The sequence below is a fragment of the Microtus pennsylvanicus genome, chromosome 5, assembly GCF_037038515.1.
Source record: "Microtus pennsylvanicus isolate mMicPen1 chromosome 5, mMicPen1.hap1, whole genome shotgun sequence".
NCBI classification, from domain to species: Eukaryota; Metazoa; Chordata; class Mammalia; order Rodentia; family Cricetidae; genus Microtus; species Microtus pennsylvanicus.
Window position 1 is genome coordinate 75826831 of NC_134583.1, and position 16718 is coordinate 75843548.

General features: G+C 46.1%; 1 protein-coding gene across 6 annotated transcripts in view; it reads right to left on the reverse strand.

Moving 5' to 3' along the window:
- The window catches only part of C5H10orf90 (chromosome 5 C10orf90 homolog), a 219973-nt gene that overhangs the window by 146234 nt on the left and 57021 nt on the right, over positions 1 to 16718 (reverse strand). For 4 of the 6 annotated variants that reach the window (XM_075974876.1, XM_075974874.1, XM_075974877.1 and 1 more), the window contains one exon: positions 246 to 333. The exons of the other annotated variants lie outside the window; for them this stretch is intronic. In XM_075974876.1, coding sequence (XP_075830991.1) covers positions 246 to 333 — 88 coding nt within the window. The remainder of the gene's footprint in view (positions 1 to 245; positions 334 to 16718) is intronic. 6 annotated transcript variants of the gene reach the window in all.

Consider the following 16718-nt stretch of genomic DNA (forward strand, 5'->3'; position numbering starts at 1 on the left):
AGGGCCAAGCTCTGCCTCTGCCGTCTCACAGGCTGGACTTCTCCACAGCCACAAGCTAACCACTATCTCATTAGTTAGCATTAAGCATGGACACAGTGTGCAGCTACTGTGAGTGGCTCTGGAAAATGTGTCAAACACTTCTTCATGCTTTGAAGAAGTTCCCCACACTTAGGGTATGAAAAACAAATTCAATGTACCCTGAGAACTGAGTCAGAGCAAGCTCTAGAAGGAAACATAAAGGCTACCTTGCAGCTTCACAGTGGCAGCGTCCCGGTCAGAGAAGGGCGATGCAATTCTGAAGGTGGCAACTGTGTGGTCACCATCTGCTGGCAGCTTGGAGGGGGCAAAAGGAGACAGACATCAGCTTCCTGACTGTGGTAGAAAGAAACAGTATGTGCCCAGTTACTGAAGTAGCTCCTTGACCTGGGCATTCTGCAGTGGCACTATAGCCAGGAGCAGCTCAGAGAATGAGCCTATAGAGTGCTCCAACGGCCTCCAGCAACAGCCTCTAATAAAACCCCTGAACCAACAGCATTGGACCCTTCACTCTGAAACTGAGAACTGTGAGCCAACCATACTTCAGTGTGACCTGTACTAAGGGCATCCAGAGAGAACACAGCTGTTTCTGCTGCTTCCCCAGGCCTCTCAACAGCATCTGCACATTTGATTTGAAGTGTTCAATGGCCTTCTTTACTCCACTCCCCTGGCCCATCTCTGTTTCCTTCAGGTTTCCTGACAATCCACATGAAACTTAAGGCCCCTCATGAAACCCGCACAAAGTTACATAAAGCAAGGCATGTGGATACGCACAACCACATCCACTGGGGACCATCAGCCATGATCTGGAAGAACAGCAAGCCGGAGCTGGGGCCTCCGGGTCCCATTTAAAATACTGAGGTCGAGAAGTGAAGTTTTTAGGTAATGATGTAACTATGGAAACAGGTGAGAAAATGCCCATCTTCCCATTTGCATCTCTTAGTTTTCTCCTTGTGATTAGACTTCCTTCGTGTTTTTGAAATACCATAAAAAGGATGGAATCTGGAAATGCGAGCACTCTCCCATGCGGGTTCCATCACCTTAAGGATTCAGCTGGAATCCTTGGGACAAAAGCACTCTTTCCCAGGAGAGTGTGCACCACTCATCGAGAGGACAGGAAGAGATGGGTGACGTCACAAGATTGCAGAACAAGGCCAGCTCCCCATGAGAATTCAACATCATTCTACAAGACAGTCTCAGCCTTGGTTTGCCATGATTGGCACTTGGGGCTGGCTAAGTCTCAGCTGTGAAGCCCGTCTTGTCTTTTGTTTAGTAATGCCCGTGTCTTTGGGTGCCAGATAAACCCTCCCCAAGGGACAAAACTACCTCCAGATAATTATTGCTCCTTCCAGGTAGGAATACTAGAGCAGTCTGCTAAGATGAAGTTCAGAACACTTGGGTCTATGTATCTGTGGACATGTTGTCCAAGGTCTCTGGCTTGAGAAAAACTCACAAAAGGTCCACTCAATCTCAAGGTAATTTTCTTTTATCTCTAAAACATTCCAAGAGAGAAATGATTATAAATTCTAACACAGGGCTCAAAAGCCTCCCTCCTCAAACATCATCAGTTTCTACCTGCGATTTTATATTGGAAACAGATTCTCAGTTGTCGAAAAGATCCTTATCCAATGTAATATTTCAGGTTTAAAAGTTCTGGATTTATGTTCTTAAACTGCATTCTGTTTCATATTTATGAGGGCAATTGTTATCATCTCTGTTCAAAATTATCATCCCAACATTCTCTGCTCAGACTGAAGCTCAGTGTGGTAGGCAGCTTCTCTGATCATTTGAATGGAGCCATGCCCTGACAGAGCCTGGGATGGTGGGGGCCGCCCTCCAAAGCCAGTTATGCCTCTCAGTTCACTGAGACTGGCTGGAGTTTCTCTGTTCAGCTTGGCCAGCCCTTGCAGTGCTGAAGGGCCATGAGGGATGTTTTCTCAGGACAAGAGTCCAAGGTGCCCAGTTTTCTCGGCCAAAAAGTCTCACTGAAATGACGAGCAGAGCTGCATTTAAATCAGTTCTGTTCTGCAAGAGTAAAAACAATCAATGGCCAGTGTGCTGATCTTGCAAACTGCCCCACCTGTCCAGGGAGTATCTCCACATGGATTGGGAACCAGACAGAAAAGGAGAGTCATGTGCGGGTTATAGATACACCTGATAGCACATAGAAAAAACCAAGCAATTCTAGTCTGGATGTCCCATCTAGGGCACACATCAACTGTGGGTACTGTCACATTTTATTCCTCTCCTGTGGTGTTTAACAGCACAAGTGACAGACATCCCAGCAACTCGGGCAAGAATGTTGAGGGCAGAGACCAGGATACCCTTTGAATCCTTGAAGGTAGGATTTGGTCCTGGAACAAAATTGGAAAGGGTGTGTGTGGGGGGGGGGGTGGAATAAAGGAGAAGGCAACAAAAAGAGAGGAGAGGAAAGGAGAAATGCTGCATCAGGTGTACAAAGAACAGAGGGCATCTCATTTGGCTAATGCAAGGAAGTGATAAAATGCACACAGAACAACAGAGCAATCTATCCCTAGAACAGCATGCTTGCAGCACCAGCCTTGGGCACTTGTGCCGTAAGCTATTGTCTGCTCCTGGAGGGTCAGCTGATCACAATCTCAGCTGCAGCAGCATGACCCAGGAGCTAGACAGAAATGTAAGTTCTCTTGTGATCCTCCCTTGTCCAGACCTCCACATCAGACATCCTCTCATGGGTTCTGAACCCAGTGATTCTGATGTTTGCTAAAGTTTAAGGCACATCCACCCCCGATGGAGCCACTGATCGCCAAGCAGAGAAGTACAGTGTCATCAGAGCCCAGGCAACTATTTTTTCAGATATGCAAAATATGACTGGCTAATTCAGTTTCAGGGATTTCATGCCACGTCCTAATTCCACAACTTTAAAGGTCTCTGCTGCATTTTTATTATACAGTCTTCATTATTCTAGGAGTGGCTCTGCCAGGATGTTCACATCATCGAAACATCCATCACAGAGCAAGCGATGATGAAACCTATGGCAGTGGGGTGGGAAGATGACTCAGTATGTAAGGTGCTTGCTGAGCAAGCACGAACACCCAAGTTCAGAACCCCAGCACCTACAAAAAGCCAGGAGCAGCTTCATGGCTATAACTCCATCGGTGAGGGGCAAAGACAGGAGTATCCTGAGAGGTTTGCTGGCGAACAAGTCTAGCTGAAATGGTTAGCCCAAATTCAATGAGAGACCCTGTCTCAAGAATAGTGGAAGACATCCCAGCATCTACATTTGGCCTCCACACACACAGGAAGGGGTGACTACACACAGACATGCACAGGCAGACAGACAGACAGACAGACAGACACACACAGCAGCAGCGGCGGCAGCGGCAGCAGCAGAAGCAGCAGCAAGTCTGTCTGGGCAGAACAAGATGCCTGGAAGCTGTCTTAAGGCTTAAGTTATGAAGATTCTATATGCTGATGCTTCCTGAAGCTGCAGCCCATGCCACCTTGGCCTTCGTTAAGGAACAGAGTGTCTATGGGACTGAGGCTCTGGCAACCCATGTGAAAGAAATGTAGGCAGCATAATGCTATTCTGTGAGGCACCTGGAGCCATTCACACAATAACAGATGAGAGGCTACATCTATAATTGCTGCCCAGCACCTTCAAAATGGCCATTTGCATTCTTTTCTTTCCTGAAGGTCTTAAACTTCTTAGAACCTACCTATGGAATTCTTTCTTAATTGGGCCCCCTGATTCCCAGAAGTTCAGAGAGAGGTGTCAGGTGTGGAAGGTCAGGGACTCTGTGGGCGGCTAAATCCCCTGCTAGAAGGAGGCGGGGCAATAACTGGTGGAAGGTAAAGCAGGGCTTTAATAAGGAAACGGTTCATTTCTGAAATATGTGCTTACCTGACCCATCTCAGAAGGACTGCTCCTCAGTGGACCTCAGGATCTGACCCAGGGGACCAAAGGCCCAGCCAGGCAGGTTCTGAGAGACCTGCATTAAAGGGGACTGCCAACGTAGTCTCTGTTCCAATGTGGAGACAGACAGACAGAGAACACAGAAGGGCTCTGGACAATGGAACCCATCTATCTGGATAGATACACACAGAGGTGTACGCCGTCAAGCCCTAGGTCTTTCCTTAATCAAGTTGACCATGTCAATCAACCATCACAATGATGTAACAGGGTATTCTGCAGACAACTAATCAATCATTTATAGTATGAATTTTGTGCTTACTATTCCACATTATGGAGTGGGTGAGATAATTCTGTGGGTCTCAGCCATTTCATGAAATCTATGAGACGTAGGAAGTTTTAGCTTTAGTTCCGCACCCACAGGATACAATCGAAAAGCCCCCATAAACTTCAGTTCGCAGAGCCACTCCAAAGCCTTGGAGGAAATTAGGTACCTTGGAAACCTAGAGGGCTTTCAGGGGCGCAAGGGGAGGCAAGGGGAGAAGAGGTGCATCCACAGAACCTCTTTCACTCACAGCCCACAGAGGAAGGGGAGCTCAGGTCTGTCAAGACTAAGATTTTTTTTCAGAAGTATAATTCATTAATTCATTCCTTTTAATAGGAATTGAGCCCAGAGCCCTGCACATACTAGACAAAACTTAAACACTGAGCTAAACCCCATCTCTCTTCCTTATTTTGAGATAACGTCTTATGTAATTGCCCACACTAGCCTCAGGCTGGGGTCAGAAGTCAGTTCTGCTCTCGGGCTAGTGATGTCAGTCTGGGAGGTTCTGGAAACTCTAGGACTTGAGAAGCAAGTAGAAGAAGTGGGTCACTGAGAGCAGGTTCTTAAGGCTATGAATACAGAGAGACAAAGATGCTCCTCCCCTACACAGGCTCCTATCAACATGTGTTCCTCTAGGTACATGGGGCCAAGGGATAGGAACCAAACCCTTTGCAATCATGAGCTTAAATAAACCTTCTTCCTCTTAAGTTGTTCTCTTGGATTTTTTGATCAAAGCCTTGTGAGATTAGTGAGTACATGTCCTTTCACCCAGAGATAACTTTTCAGAGATCCCAATGAAGCAGGAAATGGTAGCACCATTGAAGTGGCTGCCTGAAAGCCTCATTAACGTGTCCAGACTCTGGCCTTGTTCTTGAGAGTGAAATGGTGGAATTCAGCCTCCCCACCTACTCTCACAGGTATAGCTTGGTAGCAGGAATGCAGAGACCTTGGAAACCCAAGCAGATCCTTAGATTGTCATACCACACTGCAGAAAGCTGGGGGGAGGGGGTCTTTAATTAATATCCACAAAGCTGACCTCTGCTCCATGGGGCTTGATAGACTGGGTCTTCCCTAGAGATCCAGAATGTGCTTGTGCAGCCTTGGACGGCTGCCACCCCTCCTGACAGTCCCATTCCTTATCTCCCTGCAATTGACAGCATCAGAAAAGAGGATCTAAATTATTTAGTCTACAAGCTTTCTGGCTGCTGTGTTTAGGCTGCTGAAAGGGTGTTTGCTGCATGGTAGGGATTTAGGGGTACCTCCAGAGGCTCTCACCTAGACTTAGAGTAGGGTGCCTGAAGCAGAATCAGCTTGGGGCAGAAGGAGGCCTGGCTCTTGCCTCTGTGACTGGTGTGGGTGCAACTGAGCAAGCTTCAGTTTTCCTGGGGCCCTGTGTCCCATCTTGTGCTTTAGGGATAGGATAGCTGTCTGTATTAGGATATATGAGACTCACTGTTCACATGAAACTATACAGGTGACCCCTCAAACTACACATAAAAGTGAAAGGGCAAGATTGGAGGTGGGGAGCACCTGGGAGGCTTCAGACTAACATAATCCCCACCCCAGCTCCAAACATACAATTCTCATCATGATCCCTAAACATGGTGCTTCTTACTCTTCATACACAGTGGACGATGCCTGCTCAGGACAGGGGTGGAGTAGATGCACCTAACGCTTACCTCACACCACATACAAAATTTAACATTAAATAGATTATAGACTTGAACGCAAATGCTGTCAACTACAAAACTCACACCATGCAATCTAGGGGGAAATCGTCACACCTCAGGGAAGGCAGAGATGTGGTTCATCAGAATGCCAAAACCACTAACCACAAAAGGAAAATCTCATTGAATTCTATGAGTGTTTTCCATACCACAAATGACCAGTAAGAAAATAAAGAGCAAGCCCCAAACCGAAAGGAGATGTTTGCCTTACACAGATTAGACAAAGGATGTGTTCATATTATACAAAGATTTCTTGGAACTTAATGAGATGACAAATAACTAGATATTAAGAAATGAGACCATGTTGGACAGCTCTAGGCGACTTCTGAGGGGGTCACATTAGTCACTGTCCGGAAGGACCCAGACTAACAACATCTACTAGTAGACAGAATACTACAGTGTCAGTAGAGATGAGGGGAAAGAGACAGTCAATCTCTCAGGCATTGCTGTCGGAGGCATAAAGCGAGATGTGGGTGGCTCTAAAAAGCAGCTTGGGAGTTTGTTATAAGGTCAAACATACATTATCACAAAACCTAGCAAATCCACTTCTAGGGACCCACCCCTACCCATCCACCTACTACTTTCCCCCCAATGTAGTGCACATCAGGAATTATCTGAGAAAGCATGTAACTCTGCAAGTCACAATAGTGGTACACCATGTGATGAAATATTACTCTGCAGTGAAAATGAATAGCCATATGCCGTGGGCAGAAAGAACAGTGTTCCTGAACCTGGAGGGGAGAGATTTTGCAAATGTGCATAAGAGTAGACCTGAGGTCATGGAGGATGGAGAGGAAGCTAAGAGAAGGTTAGAGAAGAAAGGACTGACCAAGAGGCTGGGGAGGACCTTGCTAACTGGCTCTGATCTTTTCTAAGGATGAAGGAAATGATGGCTGCCCTACCTGATCAGATTTGCATTTATAGAAGACAGTCAGACACTGGGGAGGTGATGAGCTGGAAGGAAGCAAGAGTGGAGTCTGGCAGACGTGGGAGACAAGACGAAGGCATCTGGGGCAGGATGGGGCTGCTGAGAGGGGTACGATTGGGATTGCTGTGAAAGAACCAGAGTATCTGAAAAAGATCTCAATGTCTGTGAGATGCATGGGTACTCAGGAAGGTCCTCTTCAAGTCTTCACCAGGGACTCTGTCACCTGCCACCCAGATAATCCCTGAGGCTCCTCGCCATGTCTGATCATCTCTGACCAGTGCCATCTGATTCGTCGCTACTGCCATTGAAACAACAAGAAGAACACTGAGCTGGCTCAACAAAAATCTCATTCTTGAAGGAGAGTTAGAGAGATGTAGGCAGACAAGGTAAGTGATGTTGGCTCTCTGAGATGATGCCGGGGGCATCTTGTTCTCAAAAGGCATTGTGAGGAGAAACAGCTGGAGGGCTTTTCCTTTCCCTTTCTCTGAGGACTGTTCTCTCTACCTTTCTCAGACACCCAATTCTTTGTCTGTGCCAGAGAATGAGCTCAACAATGACAACACCCAGTTACAACTCCCCAGCCAAGAACCCACCCAGCCATGTTTCTCTACCCTTCTGGCCGAGGTATCATGAAGAACCTAGTCAGATGACTCATGGGTACTCAGATACTCTGTTTCCATGCCCCCCCTCTCTCTCTCACACACACACACACACACTACTATTCCAGTAAGCATATCAACAAAAATGAAGGGCAACAGCTGTTAGTATTGATAGTCAACTTGACAGATTTAGAATCATCTAGAATGCAAACTTCTGGGCATGCTTGTGAGGGAAGACTCACCTTGAATGTTGAGGGCACCATCTCATGGGCTGGGGTCCTGGACTGAATAAAAAGGAAAACAAACTAAATGCCAGCATCTACCTCTCTCTGCTTCCTGATTATGGATGTTATGTCGACAGCTGTCACTTGCTCCTGCCACCATAAATGGACTATACCCAGAATGAACCACTCCTTCCTTAAATTGCCTTTGTCACGTGTTAAGTCCCAGCTACATGTGTAGTAACTAATGCAGGTGGGTGGGATAACACAACTTCCGCTTCTTGTAAACAGTCCTTCCTACCCCCACTCCCACCCCCACCGAAGATCTCAGCCCATCATCCTTGTGATCCTGGTCCACAATGAGCAGTCAGTGGCAGAGATGCTCCCATCCACATGCTGCTGGGTTCTCATTACAGCCACCCTTTCTCAGCAGCTTTAGTCTCAAATGATAGTACCTTGGGTCCTCCTGTCAGTGTGTGGCAAACAGGTCCGTAATTACATCCGCTGTGCTGTTCTTGGAAGAGGAACAGAAAGAACAAATATCCCCCAACAAGATCTCCCTCCCTCTCTCCCTTCTCTCCTCCCTCTCCCCCCACTTATGTATGTGTATACATCCAACAGTCTAGCCACATGGAAACGACTATCTTTGAACGCCAAATCCACTGAAAGTGGGTATTTAGAACAAAATCCATCTTGTCTTCCAGCCACGCCACGAAACAAACTGTTGTTTAAACATCCATCACACTAGCCGGGTGTTACGCCCTCTGCCCGCTCTCTCCTTGTACCTCACACACTCTGTGTCATCTCCCCCCAGCCCTGTAATTGGGTCACTGTGTGCACACTGCTTCGCTCGTGCTTGCCATATGAGCTGGGCTTTCTGAGGGAGGTGTGAATTAACTCGTAGATGTGCTAACTCGGCAGTGGCATGTCTAAGCGGATTTAAACAGGATGCCAAAATGGAGTGAAATGTTTTGAGTTTTCTGGGATGTGACCCTGTCCTTGGCATAGTTTGGGGAAGAGGAAGTAATCACTGGAGTTGTCAAACCTGCTCTCCCTCTGTCCGTCCTTCCCTCCATCCCTTCATCCCTTGTCCCTTTCTTCTTCCTTCCTTCACCCTTTTCCTCCATTCCTCAATTTATTTCCTCTCTCTTTCCCATTGATCTCCTGGTTCTTGGCATCTTCCAGCCATCTTGGTCCTATCTCCCAAGCTAACTGTCATACACTCATGCTGGCTAACTTCTTATTGGTATTTTGCTAACAATGACTTAGAAACTTGAGACATGTCTTTTTTAAAACTTCTTGTGTATATGTGGGGAAAGGATGCAAGCATGTGTGGTGTGCATGCATGCACGGGAACATGGGTGTGGTCAGACGATAGACTCAGGTATTATCCTCAGCAATACTGCTGCCTCCTTTTAGACAAGGTCTTTTATTGAAACTGAAACAACACTGGTTGGTAGCCTGGAGCCCCAGGGACTCACTTGCCTCCACTTACCCAATGCCAGCCCAGTAACTTGAAGACGCTTCTTCTACAGCGGACCCTGAGCTTCCTTAATCCTGCCTGCCATTTCGTGCAATCTGGGATCTTTCTTTGGGGGAAAGGGTACTCTCCTGTACAGGAAGCAGTTCTCTTCATGCTCCTCAGAGACAGCCATGCAAGCCCCATTGGTGCTCTACAAAGCTAGAAATGTCTGTGGCGCTGTTGAATAGATGCAGGAGTAGACCACCATAGACCACTGTGGGGACAAACAAGGAGCAGGGGGGCCGCAGGCACTCCTCTGAGATGGAAGCGCGGCGGGCCTCCATCTGCTGGTCCCTCAGCTTTCCCGGCTGGCTTCCAAGTGCTTCAGCAGTAGCTGCACAGACAATTAGGTGGATTAGACTGACTGGTAATGGGGGATTTGGACACTAATCCCCTTCCGGTTGTTAATATTAATTAAAGTGCTCTTCTCTCTCCTTATGTAACAAATACTAACTATTTTGCTAGCTGGAAGAAGAGAAAATGTCGCATGGCAAGGAAGTATCTGGCTCTTTTTTCCCCATGTTGAAGGCTCTGTGCATTTGCCGTCCTTCTTGGAACGCAAACTTTGTGCTCCACTGGGAAGAGGAAGGAGGAATGTAAGCAGTCAGACTTTTTAAATTCTAAACACAAGTGCCTGTCTTTCTCCACAAGAATTTTACTCTGGCCACCGCAGGCGAGTGATCTGAATTAAGACCGGTGGGGCTCAGTGGTGTGAGCCCACAGACCCTCCCGTGTGGGGCCTGTGAGTGTGCGGCATGCATGTGAACATGTGCGTGCAGGGTGTGACTTTCCTCAGGGCCACGATGGTCTAGAGCATCCAGCTGACAGATTCATGGGGAGCACAGGTACCCAAGCTGTGCGAGTTTCTACTGCCCTGAGAGAGGCTGGGCAACATGGCAAGAACCTTCTTTCCTCTAAGAGCTAGGAAGGGAAACAAAGCTACTCATGAGGGGCATTTGCTGCCCACGTGACAACACCCATGGAATGCGTCTGAACCCAGCTATGTGCCAGAATCAGGAGACAGCAGAGATGTTCCCCCCCAGACCATTTCTGTTAAGTCCATCAAGCTCTGGGGAAAAGCAACACCTGGCTTCCTTTCCGCTCAGACCAGAGGATTTACAAAACACTGGAGGCTCAAATGCATTACAAGACTCCATGTGTGTGTACCCATTGTATATGCATGTGTGTTTGTCTCATCAGGCAGAATATATTTATGGATGGATGGATGGATATGCAGGTGTTAGTGTGTATGTGTGTGTTTCTCTAGGTATGTGTATGTCACATGCATATGTACGAATATGTATATGCATGTCTATGTAGCATGTACATGCATATGTGTGCTCCTAAGTATGGGTGCCTGTCAGCATATGTGTGCATTTTTGTGAATATGTGTGTTTCCTCAGGTATATACATCTATACAAATGTGCGCATATGTGTGGAAGAGCTATGCATACATATATGTACAGTTACTTGTGTGTTCACTTGCACATGCATTATGCTTTAGCATATATGTGTTTGCTAAGGCATATGTGTTTATTTGTGCATACATATGTGCATTTTCAGTCATATAAATTTGCACATCATGTATCCATAGGTGCACATGTGTATGTCTTCAGCAGATTTGCATATTTGCATCCACATGTGTGTCTCCTTAGTATGTACATGCATACAAATATATGTGTTTCTATACAAGTGTATATGCCATGATGGCCAGGAAACAGAGAGTGCCGATGCTGTTTCTCCTTTCTCCCCTTTTATACCTTCCAACTGTTGACCTTATGATTGTGCAAACCATACTCAGGGCAAGGCTTCCACTCTTAGTGATCTCTCTCTACAAACACCCAATGAATTGCTTATCTCCCAAGCATGCCCAGTCCAATCATGTTGACAGCTGAAGGTAACACTCTACAAGGGGCACACACATCAGTACGTCAAGTCCAAGGTTGGGGGAAGCCAGAACATGGTTCCTAGACTCTGACACTCTCTTCTCCTAAGCACTATGCAAGCCCAGATTTCTCCTTTGAGAGACACACACCATGGACTTGTGTGATGCTATGGCCCGAAGCCCTGTAGGACACAAAATGAGATGCTGTTACCTCCAAGGCAGCTATGGAGGACAGAGAATAGATGTCCCTTGGTTATCTGCCAGACCCTGGGTAGGAAGAATCTGTATAGTGGTCCAGTGAGCACGTAAAGGGGACGATAAGAGATGGTTGAAGCTATGGAGAAGGATGGTGTTTTGGTTACTTTTCTATTGTAAAGAGAAATGACAACCAATACAACTTATAGAAGAAAGAGTCTATAGGGAGCCCACAGCTCCAGGAGGTTAGGGTCCATGACCATCACAGCATGGAGTATTGCAGCAGACGGGCAACTGGAACAGTAGCGGAAACTTCATAGCTCATGCACAAGCACATGGCAGAGAGCTAGCTCACTGGGAATGGTGTGGGATTTTGAAAGCTCAAAGCCCAGCCCAAGTGATGCACCTCCTCCAACAAGGCCACACCCCTAACCCTTCCCAAACAGTTCCACCAACTGGGGGCCAAGTATTCAAACATATGGACCTATGGGGGCCATTCTCATTAAAACTACCATAGGTGGCTTTCAAGGTTTCCTCTTAGGACACATGCACTTAGAGAGAGAGTCTCCTGGGCCTACCATCAGGGAGTGGCATTGCTTCCTCTCATAGTCACCTAGACTTGGGGAATCACCAGAGTGGAAGATTAAGAAGCCATTCAGCCCAAGAGTAGAGGAATATCCAATAGCCTCTAAAGGTGGCTTCCTATGAAACAGAGCTCCAAAAAGATATAGATTAAACACCTCAAAGTAACTAAAACAAACACAAAGCCAAAATAACTAACCCACTAAAAGGATGAATTAATTAATTAATTCAAATGCAGCTTAAGGAAAGAAAAGGATTTCTCAAGATATCAGTAAGTTTGGAAGCTGTCCCTATGAATTGAAAGGACAATCATCGTCAAGACCAACTTTAGTGACCTTACAGTCACAAGAGAGACTAGCATGTCCCATTGCACCCCAGGGACTCAGGTGTTCACCTGCAGTCCATGACACAGTGGCCAAGAAATCAGTGTGTCAGTGTGTGACTGGATTGAGATTCTGAAGAAAAAGAATGATTATGTCATCCATAATACAAAATGATATTAATAGGATGAATAACGTCACCCTTGTAGGCTATTACCAGTAGGATAAATGATCTGCTTTTATGTGCTCGTGGGAGAAAACAATTGCAGCCCCTTACCGCAGTTCCCACTGCTGCTGGGTGTGATGTGCATTGCTTGTGACATGTTGTGACTGACTGCTTTAACTGTCCCCCCAAAAGCTCCTGCATCCTACAAACATTCAAAGTAAACCTAACACAGACCATACCAGGACTTAGAGTTTGGACTTCCTGGAGGCATGTGTTGAGCAATGTCTGGGTCTGCTTTAGTATGGTTGGGACAGTGACAGAGGAATACACTGGGATGCAGGGAGCAGAGGAGACCTGCCCGTGAAAGGAACCCTGCACAGTCTGAGGGTGATATCCCAGGTCTGCCTCTTGGAAGTGTGGTAGCTTTCCAAACTGTCTTCAAAGCCATTGTCTTACCTTCTTCTAACTCCCCTAAAGGCCTTGGCAAGGGGTCACAACTCCTCCCTCAGATGTTCTAAGCATAGTCTTGAACTCCTTTTCATTTCTGTTTTACTTTGTTTGAGGCAGACTCTCATGTATACCAGGCTAGTCTCAAACTTGCTTTGTAGCCAGGGAGGGCCTTGAACTTCTGGTCTTCCTGCCTTTACCTCCACAGTCTTAGGATTACAGATAGGTGTGCACCACCATGTCCATTTATGCAGTGCTGGGGACTGAACCGAGGACTTGTGCATGCTAGGCAAGCACTCTTCCCACTGAACCACATCCTGGTGACTCTTTTCCACTCCAGTGATCAGGCTTCACTATCACAAACTCTTTCTGTTCTGCTCCGCCTTTTGTTGTAAGTCCCACTTTTAAGTTGTTTTCCCACATCTCTTACCGTATACGGCATATGGCGTCATGATGCTCTTAGACTTCCTGGGACCCCTTCCCCCAGGTGTCCCAGCTCATGACTCTTCTTTTTTTCAAGACAGGGTTTCTCTGTAGCTTTGGAGCCTGTCCCAGAACTAGCTCTTGTAGACCAGGCTGGCCTCGAACTCACAGAGATCTGCCTGCCTCTGCCTCACGAGTGCTGAGATTAAAGGCGTGCGCCACCACCATCCAGCCCCAGTTCATCACTCTTAAAGCCTTTTACACAAAGTCCCAGAAGGTGATCCACTTCTGCTAGGGTTCTTTGCAACCCAGCAATGAAAATGGCCTTTCTTCCCTTTCCAATTCCTTGACCCTCACTTCCTTCTTAGACCTCTGAATTGTCTTCCTATCCATACTTCCCAAATCATGTTCACAGCATTTTCAGCAGGCATTTCAAGCTTTTCTTGGCTTCTTTGGCATCCTCATCAGACTCCCCCTCAATTCATCATTCATGTGGTTTAGGCTTTTCTAGACTGTTCCTCCAAGTTCTCCCAGCTCTCTCTATATAACCCAGATGCAGAACCACATATATCCATATCCCTGGGTGTTGGTTATGACAACAACTTCACTTCCCTGTCCCAAATTTCTGTCTTTCTCTAGCTCAAAATTGTTATTGCAGAATATAACTGACTGGATAATTTATAGGAAGAAAAAAAAGAAGGAAGAGAAAGGAAAAGAAAAAAAAGAAGAAATTTGCCCTGGGAAATTGATTCAGTCGGTAAAATGTTCACCATGCAAGCATGAGGACCTGGGTTTGATTCCTAGAACCCACAATTTAAAAGCATGGCATGATGGCATGTTTCTGTAATCTCAACAGTGAGGCGGTATTGACAGATGTGTCCCCAGAGTTCACTGGCCAGCCAATCTAGCTGAGTCAGCAAGTTCCAAGTTCAGTGAAATTCCCCGTCTCAAAAACGTAAGAAATTGAGGAAGGCACTTGACACTGACCCGCAACTGCCACATGTGCATACACACACACACACACACACACACACACACACACACGCATGCATGCACATGCTCACAAAAATATATTTCTCATGGTAATGGAGACTGCGCAAGTAGCTTTATCCAGCCCACAGATCGCCCACGCTGCATCTGCCAGTGGAGGAGAGAGGAAGGGCAGTGAAGCACAGGGCACAAGAGAAGGTGGGGTAACCTCACTGTCCCCCTGGACTCCTACAGTAACCAACCCACTCCCTGACAGCAACGCTGAGTCATTCATGAAGACCCCATTTCTCAGCCTTGTGGTACTGAGCAATACATTTCTGACCCATTGGTGTTGTGGGATACATGGGGTCTGTAGTACCCACAACCCTTAAATTCCACATGATGTTAATTGCTCAGTGTTACCAAGATGTTCTTTGCACTGAGGGGACTATAGTCACGGTGGATAAGGCCGAGGCACCAAATTCCATAGTGGCCTCTGTAGTCTTCAGCACCGTATTTCCACAGGGCAAAACAAATTCTAAATGTCAGCGCGACCCACCAACATTCCCGATGAAGCAAGGAAAATGCTCCATGCGATGGCACAGGTGTCCTGGAGTGTCTATCACATCACCACCCCACGTGAAGCGTGAGGACGCTTCCTCCACTATGGCACATGGATGTCTTTATGAAAATCCCCAGCACAGCTGTTGGTAGTTGCGGCCGCAAACCTGACTTGCCACTGTTTCCACGAAACATAGTTAAGGCATCATTTTAACTTGAAAGAACGGCTGACAAACCATGATTTCTCAGATGTTTTTTTTTTTTCTTTCAAAAACCAAGTGAGCATATCATTTTAAAGAAAACAGCTGAGAACCCCAGTTGGCAACACTCGAATCTGAACTTTCAAGTCAACTTTGAATTTTGAAAGCTTGCTTATGCTGCATCAAGTCTGACAGATTCTCAATAATTAGAAGCTGTTTTGGATGAGTCTACTGCTATTAATGGATTCAGTTTTGTTTTGTAAAAATAAAATGTACCACTATGTTGGAGATCCATGTTACCGTTATGTGTTCTGATTCACCAGTACAGGACATCGAACAATCATACTTGGACCCACGCATAGAAGATGCGTTCAGAGTGTGTGCTCTACCAGTGGACTTTAAGCTGACAACGTGAGAAAGATTTGTCATTGTGCATCCTTAGTCATCAAATGCCATTTGTCATGTCATGGGGAGTCACAGAAGACAGCTGCAACATGGGCGGTTCCACTCGGAGGCAGCCCAGAGACAGGAAGTGGGGTGGTGGTCAGGGGCCGCAATGGGGACTGTGGGGTGTTTTATGGAGAAAATGTTAGTTTTGCAAGGTGAAAAGGGGCCCAGAAATGGGTGGTTATGATAATTCCCCAACACCATGCATGGTTTTCACGTCTGCTGCTCACTCAAAACTTCTTAAGGTGCTAAGTTTATCTTGAGTTTATTTTTACGTGCATACACACACACACACACACACACACACACACACACACACACTTCCAAAAAGAGAACACCTCTTGCCAAGTTTGGGGTGTAGTATGAAAAGAGAACTCCCACTGCTATCTGGAAAAACTCTCACATTATGCCCCCACAGCTACATTCTAGGAAGGCATCTGGTTTTCTTCATCTAAATCAGTCCAGACATCAGATTGCAGCAAATGCATGCAGAAGCATAAACGAGGGACTGGGGAAATGTTCAGTTGATAAAATGCTTGGAGCACAAGCTAAAGGACCAGAGTTCAGATCCCCAGACCCTCTGGGTACATCTGCATGCAATTATAAAAACATTTTAACAATTAAAAAAAACCTATTTTTTAAGACAAAAATTGTAAAAACATATGTTTTTTTTAAGACAAAGATTATAAGAAGCCTGGCATCATTTCATGTTCCCACATAGTCTTAAATGTCTGGGTGCTGCAGGGTGGGGACAGTCATGGCTCTGGAGCTCACTGACAACCAGCTTAGATAAACCAATGAAGGTCACAATGCAGCCAGGGACCCAGTCTCGAAAGATACGGTGGAGAGCTAAGGACACATCAACCTCGGCCTCAACATGGGTCTTCACACAAGCATGCACACATATCCATAAACATGTGCATACACTGCACACACAGAAACCTAAAAAACATAATAAACAAAGGAAAGGAAAACAGAAGCCGCTGTGAGAATCTGGTTGTTTTCTGCTGACCTTGACCCTTAAAGACTACGTGAGAACACAAAACCATGCCGGGCTTCTTACAATCTTTTGTCTTCAAAAACAGCGTTTTTAAAATCCACAGTGATTTTGTATCATCACAAATAGACTTATCTTCACTTATTAAAGGTAGTAAGACGTGTCTATACTTTAAGTAAACTGAGAAATTTGTATTTTAATTGTCCTTGGTTTTAATTTCTGATTCAGTAAAGTGGACAGATACAGACCACCTGTCACGTGTGGTATTATACCTGG